Source organism: Piliocolobus tephrosceles, chromosome 1, assembly GCF_002776525.5.
Source record: "Piliocolobus tephrosceles isolate RC106 chromosome 1, ASM277652v3, whole genome shotgun sequence".
NCBI lineage: Eukaryota > Metazoa > Chordata > Mammalia > Primates > Cercopithecidae > Piliocolobus > Piliocolobus tephrosceles.
The window spans coordinates 94,291,521-94,304,951 of NC_045434.1; the positions used below are offsets into that span (position 1 = coordinate 94,291,521).

Below are 13,431 nucleotides of genomic sequence, written 5' to 3' on the forward strand. Positions count from 1 at the left end.
AAAAAAAAAAAAAAAAAAAAGAAAGAAAGAAAGAAATGCAAACCTGGTCAGGTCACCTCTGCTTGCAACCCTTTAGAAGCTCTCGCTTCAGAATTCACTCATTGCCTCCAAATACGTAGAAGTCTTTATTTTCTGGCTATCTAATAAGACCTCTGTCCCCAAACCCTGACTCTCTCTTCAGTCTCATGATGAACTTTGTCTTTCCTCCTCCACCGTCCAGCACAGGAGCCTTCCTTCTCTTCCTCAGTTGCTCAGGCTTTCTCTTCCTGCCTCTGAACTTTGCACATGCTGTTCCCTCTGACTAGAACCCCTTTCCTCCCCCTCCTCCCCAACTGGCCACTCCTGCTCATCTTTCAGGTTCTCAGGAGAGCCTTAACTGTCTACCCCTCCCGAACGCCCCCAGCCCAGGTCAGGCGAGGTCCCCTGCACTCTGCTCCCATAACCTAGGGCACTTCGTTGTTTTCAGATATGATTTCCACTCAGAAGCCCTTGTTCAACTGGTAGGTAAAGCTGCCTGAGGAAGCCCATTGTTCTTTATCTGTGGCTCCCCAGTGCCTGCACAGCACATGGCATGTGGTAGATGCTCAGTAAAGAGTTGACAAATGATGACCATTCCTGTTCTCACCACCAGGAATGTCCCTGTTACTGTCCAACCTCGCTCCTCTTGCTGCATTGACAATCACTTCCAAAGAGAACACACCTCCCACGACATATCCCCTTAGGGAAGTCCTCGCTTCTACCCTGTTTGAGATTGTTGGCAGCAATGGCCAGTTTGGTAACTCTATACGGGATCAGGAGTCCTGTGGGCAGGGGAGTAGGGTGGGCACCAGGCACGGGGAAGGACTGCTTGGCTAGGCCCCCGTCCTCGGCCCTTGCCCAAGCGGAGGTGCCCGAGGGCCTGGAGAGATCAAGCACAGGGCACCTCTGTCCCATTGGAGGGGCAGGGAGTGGACCTTCCTTGCCTGGATGCCAATGCACTGGCCCCAGGCCTAGCAGCCTGGCAGGATCAGATAGGGCCTTGTTAGCAGTGGGTGCAGGAAGGAGAGAGCGGAGGCTTGGGCTGCCAGGAGGGTGGGGTGGGGAGAGACAGGATCCCGGCCCCTGAGGGATGGGGCAGAGTGGCTGTGAAATGGAGCCTGGGTGCCCAAGACAGAGGTGCTAGATGAAGACAGGCAGAGAGACAGACAGTGAGGGCCTGTCAGGGAGGCCCCTACCTACCCCTCTCTGACTGGAGGACAGGACTAGGAGCCAGAGGGGCTGGGACTTCATCTTCTCATCTTTCTCCAGCCCTCAGCCCTGAGCCCAAAGGGAGGGAGAGCCTGCTCCCGGACTTGGGATCCGCTCCAAACTGGAACATTTGTTTGGCAGCCCCTATCCCACCCCCACCAGCGCTATTTAGAGGTGTCGCCAGATCTTCCTTCCCTGCAGAGCTGAGGCAGTGAGTGGTTTCTATTTGGGTATCCTGACTTCAAGGCCTGCAGGCCCCACCTAATCCAGGAACCCCTGGTCCCCTCCCTGTCCTACACAGGGACACAGAGAGTTCCTGGGAAGTGGGGGGAGGAGGAGACGCTGTGGCTGGAGGACCCCTGGGCTAAGCTGCTGCCAGCACAGCACTGTCATCAGCACAGCCCCAGCCCCCACCCCGACAGTTCAGCCCCCCACTCTCCCTTCTCCCCTGCCTCCTGCTGCAGCGTGGGAGGGAAGTCCGACCGAAGAGCTATGCTGTCCCCAGCCTCCTTCCTGCTCTCCTGGGCCCTGGGAGGCTCCCAGGTCACCTGGTCCAGCCTCTCTCATTGTGTGGCAGAGTCTGAGGCTCAGAGGATCAATGCTGACCTGAGGCCAGGCAGCCAGACTGAAGCCGAACAGGCCTGCCACTTCCTTCACCCGGCTCCCACCAAGCCAGGCGGAGCAGATCAGGCCAGACAACTTGTTTGGGTTTAGAGACAAGGGGGCTTATTATGCTGGCGGCACCAAGGGGCTAATGGCGGGGGACATACAAGGGTGGGGGTGGCCCCAAGGCCTAATCCCTGTAATCAGTGCTGTGGGCAGAGATGATGACAGGCCTGGCTTCTGCAGGCGCTGAGGTCACCTGGACTGGCCTCCCCCAGCCAAGCTACAGCCCCTGGCCCTCCCCAGGCCCCAGCACTGCTGTCTGCAGTTTGGGTCTATCTGCCCTCATCCCCCAAGGAGGTCTCCAGGGTCCTCCTCTCCTCAGGAGGCAGCCCCTCCCCAGCACCAGCATCTCCTCCCTCCTCCCTGAGTCTCCCCCACCACCCCATCTCTGCTCCTGTACTAACTCTGACGGCCTCCTCTGAGTGGCGGAAGGAAGAGTCCAGACTTTGAAGGCAGAGGCATTACTTTATTCAGGCAGGGACTAGCCAGGCAGGGCCACAGGTGGCAGGGATGGAGAGGTCAGGACACGGGAGTGCCCTCATGTCCATTAGCCACAGGCCAGACAGCCCAGGAGGGTGGTGCTACTGCAGTGAGATGGGGCAGGGCTGGTGAGCTTGGGCACAAAAGCCAGCATGTCACCCTTCCTTTGGAGAAGCCTCTGGGCTACAGGACTTTTCCAGCTGATGGGATGTGGAGGGAAGGGGGCCTAGTACTATCGGGATTCAGCTTACTTAGCCTATGAGATGGTGCAGGCGAGAGATCCTCTTTGCAGGGCAGGAGGTTATATTCCTACAGCCTCCATTCTTGGAGTAGGTTCCTTTGCCACACCCCTTTTCACCTTAGCCGGCCAGGCCTCTCAGCCAGAAACCACAGGTCAAGAGATCATAAGTTAAGAGTGCTGCCCCTGAGCAGGGAGTGGGCTTGGAGACATCCTCCCACTCCCTGCACCCCTAAGTCCCCGGTGCCAGGGAGATGATCTTCTCCTAGTCCTCCCCTGAGGACCAGGACTCTCTGTCTCCTTCTCTCTGAGTGAACTTCAGGAACTGACCCTGGCCCAGGTGAACAGGAGCCCCTGCCCAAGAGGTCTTCAGGGCACTCCCCTCCTCCTCCTGAAAGGGGCTCCCTCGGTCTTCCTCAGGGACGAGCAGCGTCCCTTGCCCCACTTCCTCAGACTGCTCCAACCCGTTCATCACTCCCCCATTCACATGCTGTGACTTTTCCTCCAAGGTGGGACCCTGGCCATTAACACCAGTGATGTCTGCCCCTGGGCCTGAGTCCTCCATCCCACCGGGGACCTCCAGAGGGCCAGGGACTTTGTCCTCCCTCTCTAAGGAAACAGGGTCTGACTCTTCCTCTGAGCCAGAAGGCTCAGCACTGTCCTGGGACTCAGTTTCCAGGGTAGTCATGGGACCACCAGCCACTGCACCCCTCAAGCTGTCATCCCAGGGGACACTGACACCCACAGAATCAGACTCCAGGAAGTCCCCTCTCTGGGAGCTACTCAGGGCCTGGGGGCTGCCAACAGAGGACCCTGGCCCCCACTGCCCAGCCTCTGGCTCCCTCCCCTTCTCCTCATCCTCCTCTCCCTCCTCCCCACTTTCTTCCTCATCTGCAAACCCATCAGACTCCCCATCCCGATCCCAGGCTGCAGGCTCCAGTAGCAGCTGAGGCACCTGGCCCAGAGGTTCTGCCACCTCCCCAGGGACCCCAGGAAGAAAAGATGCCTCAGTCCCCAGGTCCTCAAATTCCTCTGACAGGTCAGAGTCACGGCCACACTCTTCTTCTCCCTCCTCCCCCTCCTCCTCTTCTGAGGGTGGGGCCTCAAAGCCCTTGGAAGCCAGGGCAGCAGGATCCCAGCCCTCTTTTCCAGTCTTCCCTTGAGGGGATGGCCTCTGCTCTCCAGTGGGGTCCCACTTGGGGGAAGTGGGGGACCTGAGGTAGAGGCCCAGGGGAGTGGAGTCGGGAAGAGTCTCCCCCAGCTCATCCTCCTCACTCTCTTCTCTGCTCTCCTCCCCCTGCTCCTGGAGGCCCTTGGGGATCTCCCCAGAACCCAACTCCTCCTGCTCGCTCTCTACTTTCCCTAGGGCCTCAGCCCTCCTCTGCACCCCCCAGCTAGCCTCTTGGCTCCCTTCAGCCTGAGGCTGGGGCTCAGGGGCATCTTCCAGGATCGGGGTGTACGCTGGGCTGGGGGAGATCAGCACTGGTGGTACATCCTTCTCAGCTTCCTCTGACCCCAGGGGCCGAGGTGGAGGGGCATCACTTCCATCGTGGCCCAGGGTCTCAGCAGGGAATGCCTCCTCTGCTTCCCTGGGGGCCTCAGCCTCTGACTCCTCCCAACCCTTGGGAGACTCCCAAGGGTCTCTACTCTTCCCGGGCAACTCGGAGAGCTCTGTCCCCAGAGCACCTGCCTCCTCTGGGTCCTTTCTAGGCCCTTCCAAGCCCTGAACGCTCTTTGCCTCCAAACTCTCCTCTTCCAGGGGTGGTTCCATCACCTCTTCCCTGGTCAGATGGCCTGAGTCCTCCAGCCCTCCCACCTCCTGCCTCAGGCCTGGCTCAGCTCCCACAGCAGACTCACCCGTGGCAGGCTCTGACCCCAACGTGACTTCTGGGGAAGCTTGGTCACCCCGTGGGGCCACATCCTCATCTTCCACCAGGGGCTCTATCGCCTCTGGCAGCCTCTGGGAAGCTTGGAGACCTGGGGCCCCCACCTGTTGTGATTGCCCTTCGGGGTCCTGGAGGCCCTCAGCCCCTCCCTTCCCACTGGCTCCCTCGGCTAGGCCTCTCTGCTCTTTGGGCTCAGGGCTCTCTGGGTGCTCCTCGCCTGGGATCCAGACCTCCTCTGTGGCATTCGCCTCTCCCTGCTCTACCACCTCCTCCTTCCCAGTGAAGCCATCCTGCTCCCTCAGGTTCAGCTCTGCCTCATCCTCATTTTCCACTCCAGCCATCCCAGCGGGGCTTTCCTGAGACAGTTCTTGGTCCTTTCCCACCGTATCTTCCCACCTCTGCACATCTGCAGACTGTGGCAGCTCCTGTCCCTCCTCCTCCAGAGACCTCAGTGACTCTTGGTTCTCTCCCTTCCCCAGGTTCTCTTCCTCTTCCAGATTCCTTTGACTTTCCTTGTCTACTTCCTCTGGAGATCTCAAATTCTCCAGGTTCCGTGCTCCCAGAGATCTCAATGGTTCCTGATTCTCCTCTTCTAGGAGTCTCAATGTCTCTTGGTTCACTTCCACAGACTCCAGTGGTTCTTGAATTGCTAGAGGTTTCATTGTCCCCTGATTTATTTCTTCTAGAGACCACAGTGGTGCCTCAGTTTCTGGAGATTTCAATGTTTCCAGGTTCTCTTGTCCTGCAGACTGAAGTGATTGTAGGAGCTCTGTTTCTAAAGATTTTACTGCCTCTACACTCTCTTCTTTGAGTGACTTTAATAACTCTTGATTCTCATTTTCAAGAGGTCTAGCTATCTCCTGGTCAAAAGACTTCAGTGGTTCTGGATCCACTTTTTCTGGGGGTCTTAATGTCATCTGATCCTCTTCCCCTAGAGACCTCTGTGGCTGTTGAGTCTCTTTTTCAAGAGTTCTCAATGTCTCTTGGTCCTCCTCTTCTAAAGACCTCAGTGATTTGTGATTCTCTGTTTCTAGAGGTCTCACAATACTCTGGTCCTCTTCTTCTAGAGTGTTCAGTGGTTCCTGGTTCTCTTTTTCCAGAGGTCTAAAGGCCTCTTTGTTCTCATCCTCAAGAGACCTTAGGGGTTCCTGATTCACCTTTGTCAGAGATCTCAGTGCCTCCTCATCCTCTACTTCTGGAGATCCAAGTGGCTCTTGATTCTCCTTTTCCAGAGCTGTCAATGACTCTAAGTTCTCTTGCAGAGAACTTACTAATTCTTGATTTTCCTTTCCTGGAAATAAAAATGTCTCTAGATTACCTTCAAGAGATTTCATTAGTTCTTGATTCTCCTTTTGCAGGGGTTGCAATGTCTGTGTGTCCTCTTTTCCTATAGGCTTAAGTAGGCCTACAGCCTCTTTTTCTAGAGGTCTCACTACCTCCACATCCTTTAACAGCTCTTTATTTTCCTTTTCTAGACTTTTTAGTGTATCTAAGTCTTCTTCTAAAGACCTCGGAGATTCTTGATTCTCCCTTTCTAATGTCTCATGGCTCTGGTTTTCCAGAGTCTTCAGTGACTCTTGAATCTCCTCTCCCAGAGACTTCAGGGTTTCTTTTTCCAAAGGAACCTGGGAGTCCTGGATTTCCTTCCTGTTTAGATCCTCTTCTTCCCATATTTCCTGCTGCAAGCTGCTTACCATTTTACCCTCTATGGCTGTTTCTTTCTCTACCAACCCCCATATTTGCCCTTCACCTTCCTCTTGGCATATGCTGAACACTCTAGACCCACCGGATTCTCCATCCTTAGCCTCTAAACTGGAGTGGTCAGGGCTGACGGGTGGGGCCAAGGAGGCATGGTCCTCTGGGGACTGGCCTGTACCGGCCTCTTGCCACTGGCCCCCAGGCTCCTCTGGTCCAGGCAGGACGCTGGCAGGAATGGCCACCTTGGCTTCAGCCTGCAGGGGCTCTGGAGCCTGTTTCCTCCCACCCTGTGCCTGGAGCAGAGAGAGAGGAGCATCCTCTGTTCTGATCTCTGCATCTGTAGCAAGAGAGGGTGCCTGAGGTGTGGGTGGGATGGGGGTGCTGGCCAAGGTAGGAGTACGGGCCTGGAGGAATTCTTGGTTCTTAAGAAAGGCTGGCACAGGTGTCTCAAGGGTAGCAGGCAAGGGTGAGGGGAGGGAAGTTGGGCTCAGGACTGGGAGCAAAGATCCAAGACGCCGGCCCTCTGGGGTCCCAGGGAATTGCAGCTCCAACTTGGCGTCTGGAAAGGCAGAGGGGGAAGAAACAGCATCAGTATACCACTGGCAGTGAGGGGAGCCACAGAGCAGCCACCACTGGCAAGAGTGCCCATGCGCCTGCCCCTGGTGCCCACGGCTGGGCTGAGAGCATGCTCACTGACACTGGAGGCCACGGACTTGAGATTTAGATTGGTGCCTCTAGGGGAAAGATAGGTCTGGGATATGAAGAGCAAAGCAGGGTAGTGTCTGTGGGATCTTTGCCCCTCTTCTTACCCGGGAAGCTGAGGGAAGTCTTGGAGCCACCGCCAGGTGTTTGCAGCCGGGAGTTCTCAGCCTCCAGGAGGGTCCTGGAGAGGAGGGAGGGAAAGTGGGGTCAGCCTTCTGCCCCCAGGCCTGCAGGCAGCAAGCCAGCTGGGGACAACTCAGGCTGAGCTTGTACCATCCTGGCCCTGCAGGCTTCCTCTTCATTTGACACTGTCACACAAAAGTCACACTCAGGGTGAAATCATATAGTCACATACCCACAGACATCACACACTTGGTCACACAGAGTCACACCGTATTGGGATACGCAGCAGAACTCAGACATAGAAACACATTCCCACACAGTCGGACACTGCCCTACACACACGCACACAAGGCTTAGGCTAGCCTCCTCCTCCCACCCCAGGCCGATGACCTCATCCTCTGTGTGGGGGACCGATTCTCATGCTAATTGCTGCCATTGTCCAAGTCACCATCTGGAGGGTCTGAGAAGGAGAGGATTCTGGGGAAGCAGGAATTCTCAGGCCGTTCCCATGGGATGGGCTCCCTCCTCCTTCCCCGGTGGCCCCCAGAGCTAGCGACAGACAAAAGCAAATGAATTCAGCTCCCCCTCTCCAAATCCTTTTCATGCCTCAAAAACCAGCAGTTAAATTCCTCGGGGCCCACCAGACCCTTCCCCTCGGTGGTTTCATTTGGGGTCAGGGCCCTCATCTTAGGATCTCTAAGCATTCTGGATCCCAAGCTCTTCGGTGCACGGAGGTCTCTGTGTCCAGGCCCCTGCCTCAGTGCCCCTTGAACCAATGAGGGGAGCAGGGACCAATCAACTCAACAACTTAGGCTGAGCAGCTACTCCTCTCTGCTTTGCTCCATGATCTCTGAGACTGATTAGCACTTGCTGTAGCCTCACCTCTGTCCTTCCCAGTGCTGCGGCCTTCCTTCTGGGCTTCTCTTCCCTGATGGTGGAGCCCCTCTCCTCCACATCCTCCCCAGAGCCTCACTGACCTTCCGTCTCTGGGCCTTGCCTCCCCTCCTTTCCTGGACCTCATATGGCCCTTCACCAGCCACAGAGCCCCTTCCTCAGGGTCCATCAATGGCCCCTCAGCCAACAGGGCCAATTTCCCAGAAGAGACTGCAGGCTTTGCCCAAGGCCACATAGCAAGTAAGAAGCCGCCCCTCCTTGGTCTCAGCCATTTCTAGGAAAACAGAAAATGTGGACAATGAAAGGTTGGGCAGGACCAAGGGCACTAGGGGGCATCAGAGGAGTCAGGCCCCATGACATCCAGGCTAGAAGAGGCCTTGGAAGTCCCCCAGCCCAGCCCTCAGCCGCTACACAAGGCTGAGGCCCAGGTCAGGTGGCAAGTCAGTGCAGCCACCCCATGCCTTCAATGCCTCCTTTCCGTGGCTGCCAAAGGACACGGCCCCCGGGGTGTGGGCACGCATAGAGTTGGAGCTTTGCCCTTTGGGGGAAGGGTCTGGATGCAGTTGCCCCACACGGGTCCAGCCCCTCTCCAGAGGCTGTCCCACTCGGCAATATCATCTCTCCTGAGGCAATCTCCTGGGCGCAGGACATTTCTCAGGTCTCCAACCTATGGGAGAGCAGATGGTTTCAGGCAGGACATGTTTCGGTGTGGAAGTGACTGACCTAGAGTTACAGAACCCAGTGGCAGCAGAGTTACCATCACCTACACCTCTGGTCCCCTTCAGCCACACAGTCTGCCCCAGCATGTGTGTGCACCTCTGTGTGCCTGGGTAGACAGGGTTCATCTCATACCTGTACGTGGCCACCTCCAGGCTGAGGGACATCTTGAGGTGCGCCAGCTGCTGCCGACCTTCCAGGACCTGAGCGATCTGGCTCTGTAGGCCCTGTTTCTCCTGCTCCAGGGCCTCCACAGCCAGCTGCAGGGCAGGCGAGAGGCAGTCAGCGGAGGGGCTGGGGTCCCTTCTGCGAACCAACCTGTGTCCTGCCCGCTGCTGTTGCCTGGGAAGCACCTCCTGCTCCCTGGCTGACTTCTCTGTGCAGCAGACCCCCGTCTCCCCTACCCTACTCCCTGCCCAGAGAGCCCCCTCTGGATCAGCCAAGATAAGCCCAGGGCCCCTGTCAGCCCCCTCAGCCCTCTCCCACTGCTCCTCCTCTGAGGATACTGATTAAATGGTAGCACATGTTGCTCAGAACACAGCTCCCACAGGAAGGGGAGGTGACGGGTTATGGAGAGAAGAGGGGAAAAAAAAAGTGGAAGCAGAAGGAAAAACGATTAATCAAGAGGCCTGGAGCCTGCAGGACTGGAAGGCAAACAGCTCCAGTCCCCCATTGGCCCCATCTCCCATAGCTGTCTCCTGCTCCTCACAGCAGGCTCCCACCCCCGCCCCACCCCATTTCCCACATGTTCTGGATTCTCTCTCCTCTGAGAGGAGGGATGGGGAGGTGGCCATGGCACCTCTGTGTGGCTCAGGCAAGAAGCTGTTTTCGCAGCTGCTGGTCACATCTGTGCCCTGTGAGAAGGAGCAGCTGTTATGGGCCTCTGGAATGTGCTCCAGGGAGCAGAGAAGCCATGACATGGGAGGGGGCTGGTAGCCATTCATCACAGCCCCTCACTCCTCCCCTCAGGGGGAGGAGGGCTGTGAGGAACTTGGAGGTTCTGAGTGACCAGGCCACCAGACTCAGCGCAGAGGCGATAGTGCTGGGCATCTTCCTAGTAACAGCAGAGCCTGGGGAGGGGCCCGGAGCCCCGGTCATCATCAGAGCCAGACGGTGCCACCCAGAGAGTGGGGGGACTGCTGCAATGGGTCTTGGGCCTGACTGCCCACCCAGGGATGTGTTTCGAGAAGCCCAACCATTCCCACCCTACACTAGACGGGACTGTAAAAGTCTAGGACTTGTGGCACCAGGTTTCTGAGAACTGGCTCCTGATTCAACAGCCAGCTAGCCCCACTCCCTTCCCAGAAGGTCTCTGAGCTTCACAAGGAACTTTCTGGAGCTTTCTGGGACTTTCTCTTACCCAGGCCCTCAACCTCCTCACCTGGAACTTTTCAGTAGCCCGCAGCCGCTCCTGCCAGCGGCCCTCCAACCTCTGTTCCAACGCTGCCCTGCGCTCCTGGAGGCCTCCGCGCTCAGCCTGGAGCTGCTGCAACTCCAGGCGGCCCTCGCGGGCACCCTGCACTGCCCGGCCCAGCCGCTCGCGGGCCTGGCCCAGCGATGTCTCCATGTGCGCCACGCGCTCCTGATAGCCGCGCACTGCCCCGCGCCACGCCTCGCCCAGTCGCCTTGCCAGCTCCTCCACCTCTGGGGCCGGCGCGGGAGGCCCGCGGGGCGGCGCGGGGCAGCGGGGGGCACAGGCAGCCTGTGCGTTCAGGCCGATGCGCTCCTCCTCGTGCGCCAGGCGTAGAGCCTCTAGCTCGCGCTCCAGCTCTGCCGCCTGTCTGCTCAGCCAGGCCCGGGCGCATTTCTCCGCCTCGACGGCGCGCCGGTTGCGGGCTACCTCCTCCGCGGTCCGCTCCCGGGCCAGCCGCAGCTGCTGGCATCGGCCCACCACGCCCTCCAGCTCTTCAGCCAGGTTGTCGCGCGCCACCTCGGCCGCGTGCTTCTCCCGCCAGCGCTGATCAACGAGGGCCCGCAGGGCTGCCAGCTCATCGTCGGCTCGCGCCCGCCAGGAGGTGTCCCCGGATTGTGCCCGGAGCCCCCCGAGCTCCGCGCTGAGCAGCTCATTCTGCTCTTCTAGCGCCTTGACCCGGCCCAGGTAGGCCTCCAGGCGCCGATTGAGCTCCCACATCTGAAAAGACTCCTCCCCCATGCAGCCCTCCATCCTGTTCGTCTGACTCACTGAGGATGGACAGACGCGGGGCACCAGGAAAAGGGAGCGGCTCGCAGAGCTTTTAGGACCGAAGAGAAAAGAGACCGACGGGGACAATGACGGGGCGGGGCGGGGTGGGAGTAGCCTGAGCGACTGAGAGTCGGGAGTAGGAGCCAGGCTATTCATACTCCCGCCAGGCGGGCGGGAAGAGGGGCGGGACCCAGGTCTTAACCCCTTAGAGGTCAGAGAGTGGCAGCAGCCTCTGTCCCTGCTTCCCCAGGGTGCTGGAGAGTGGAACCAAAGAAGACGCCCTACCATGGAGAATCGAATCTGAAGGTGGTGGCCTTCTGAGGGAGGAGGCCATGAAGAAGGGTCACAATCCGCGAAAAAGGCAGATAATGCACAGAACCGAGCCTGTGGGAGTGGGGGTGCCAGGACGTTCCAGCCTGGGAGGGAGTGCAGTCTCAGTTACTCAACACATCCGAGAGAGGTATCACTTACTGAATTCCTCTAAGATTCAGTTTCTTCATCCATAAAATGGGAGCAGTGATGGAAATCGCATGGCTGCTGAAAGAAATGGATGTGGCCAGTTTTTTTTTTTTTTTTTTTTAAATAACAAATGCTCATCCTCCTGAATACTGGAGAGAGTACTACAGCATTGCAGAAAGAAGCTGGAGAGACACTGCCTGAAAAACAAGAACAAATGTCGGATACTGGGACACACGGACACACACACACACACACACACACACACACACACACACACACGCTATTGCCTGAGTCTCCATCAGAAAAGGGAGCGACCAGGTGAAGGGCCGTCATGGGCTTAAGAACATTTGTCTCTCCATCCTTCCTACAACTCTTCCGTATAACTGCGAGGTTCAAACATCCACTTTAGAAAGTTCTGTTCTTGGGGAAGGGCCTCTTCTCCCGCACCCCCTGCCAGAGAATTTTGGGTGGTGGACGCCCTCTGGCGGCTTTCAGAAGTGGAAGCAGCAGGAAGAGGCCACTCTTTCCCTTCCTAACGGCTAGCCCAAGTTTATCCAGCCTTTATGATGTGCCCAGTCGTGTTCTAACATTTTACTTCCATGATCTGACTTAATCTTCAAAACAGCCTTTTAAGGATTCTACAGTTTATGAAGTAGAGAGCTCACCAAGGGTGAGAGTAGTAGGGAAGGCTTTCTGGACGGGGCGCATCCTTGAGCTGGGAGATAAAGGACAAGTGGAATTTGGGGGATTTACAGGGAAGGAGAAGCAGGGCTGGGGAGGAGATGCAGGGATAATGAGACAGAGGGGATCTTTGGGGAAGGCATTTCTGATCAAGCTGCTAAATCCAATTTAGCTCAAGTGTTAATTGAGCACCTACTTTGTGTCAGCACCAAAGAGATTGCTGGGACTCTGTCCCAGTCCTGGAAATGCTTATAGTTTGGTGATGTGAGGTGAATAATGATGGGCACTCATAGTCTGGTGGTGGAGGTAAACATAATAAGATGACTACAATACTTGATCAGCCTCCAAGGTGCTGGGGACAGAGCCGGGCAGCACAAAGGATGGAGGGGTTTTTCTGGGTAGAGGGTACAGCCAGGTCAATAACCAGGAAGTCATCCCATCAATACCGCCTCCCCTTGAGGAGTCTCTTGAGGACCCCATCGCTGTCCCCAGGCCAATGGGGCTTTGGAATTCACCACCAATATGTAGAATGGAGGCCAGGGAGGGGTTAGTGACAGGAGATTGACTAAGAGTCAGTGCAGGCCAGGAGGCTGAGGATCTGGGATGCCCAGGCTCCTTCAACCTTGCATTACCTCATAAATCCTGCTGTTTGGTTTGGGTTGAGGGCTCCCTAGAGCTGTGGCCAGCAGAGCTGGCTTGGAATCTCTTCCTCTCTTTCTTTTATTTTTATTTTTGAGAGGGAGTCTTGCTCTGTTGCCCAGGCTGGAGTGCAGTGATGTGATCTCGTCTCACTGCAACCTTCACCTCCCAGGTTCAGGTGATTCTCCTGCTTCAGCCTCCCGAGTAGCTGGGATTACAGTTGCCTGCCACCATGTCAGGCTAATTTTTGTATTTTTAGTAGAGATGGGGTTTCACCATGTTGGCCAGGTTGGTTTGAACTGCTGACCTCAGGTGATCCACCCACCTTGGCCTCCCAAAGTGCTGGGATTACAGGCATGAGCCACCGCACCTGACCTCCTTCTCTCTTTCACTTTCTGTCTGGGAGAAGAGGGAGGCTAAATGTTTGAGATCCCCTGGGATTCTTGGGGGAGTCCCCTAAAGAGGTAGGGTGGCATTGGGCTGGGGGTTCCTTTCTGAACCCCTCACCGTCACCCAGAGGGCAGATATTTGGAACTGTGTCTCATGCAAAGAGCAGATGAGTTTTGCACTTTCTAACTGAATGACCTTGGACAAATCACATAATTTCTCTAAGTGAGCCTGAGTTTAACTATTTGGTAAGGCAGGTTAATACCCACCTATCCCTATAAGTTTGTTCTAATAATCAAATAAGACCATGTATGGGGAAGTCTTTGTATAAAGCTTTTTTCGAGGACCATCACAATGAAAGCTATTAAGGAAGAAAACCTCCTCTCGTGAATCACTCTTGGTGAGTTTTAGGAATTATGGGGAATAGAGATGGTTAAGAATTCTGGGGAAGA

The 13,431-nt window shown here is 56.5% G+C and overlaps 1 protein-coding gene across 1 annotated transcript; it reads right to left on the reverse strand.

Annotated features, from left to right (window-relative positions):
• Positions 1 to 2,338: 2,338 nt before the first annotated feature.
• Positions 2,339 to 10,932, reverse strand: NES (nestin). The gene is made up of 4 exons (XM_023214068.2): positions 10,013 to 10,932; positions 8,767 to 8,891; positions 7,005 to 7,078; positions 2,339 to 6,754 (listed from the first exon to the last, which is right to left on the reverse strand). The coding sequence occupies exons 1-4, from the start codon at positions 10,793 to 10,795 to the stop codon at positions 2,877 to 2,879; spliced, it is 4,860 nt and encodes a 1,619-aa protein (XP_023069836.1). The 5' UTR covers positions 10,796 to 10,932; the 3' UTR covers positions 2,339 to 2,876.
• Positions 10,933 to 13,431: the final 2,499 nt, after the last annotated feature.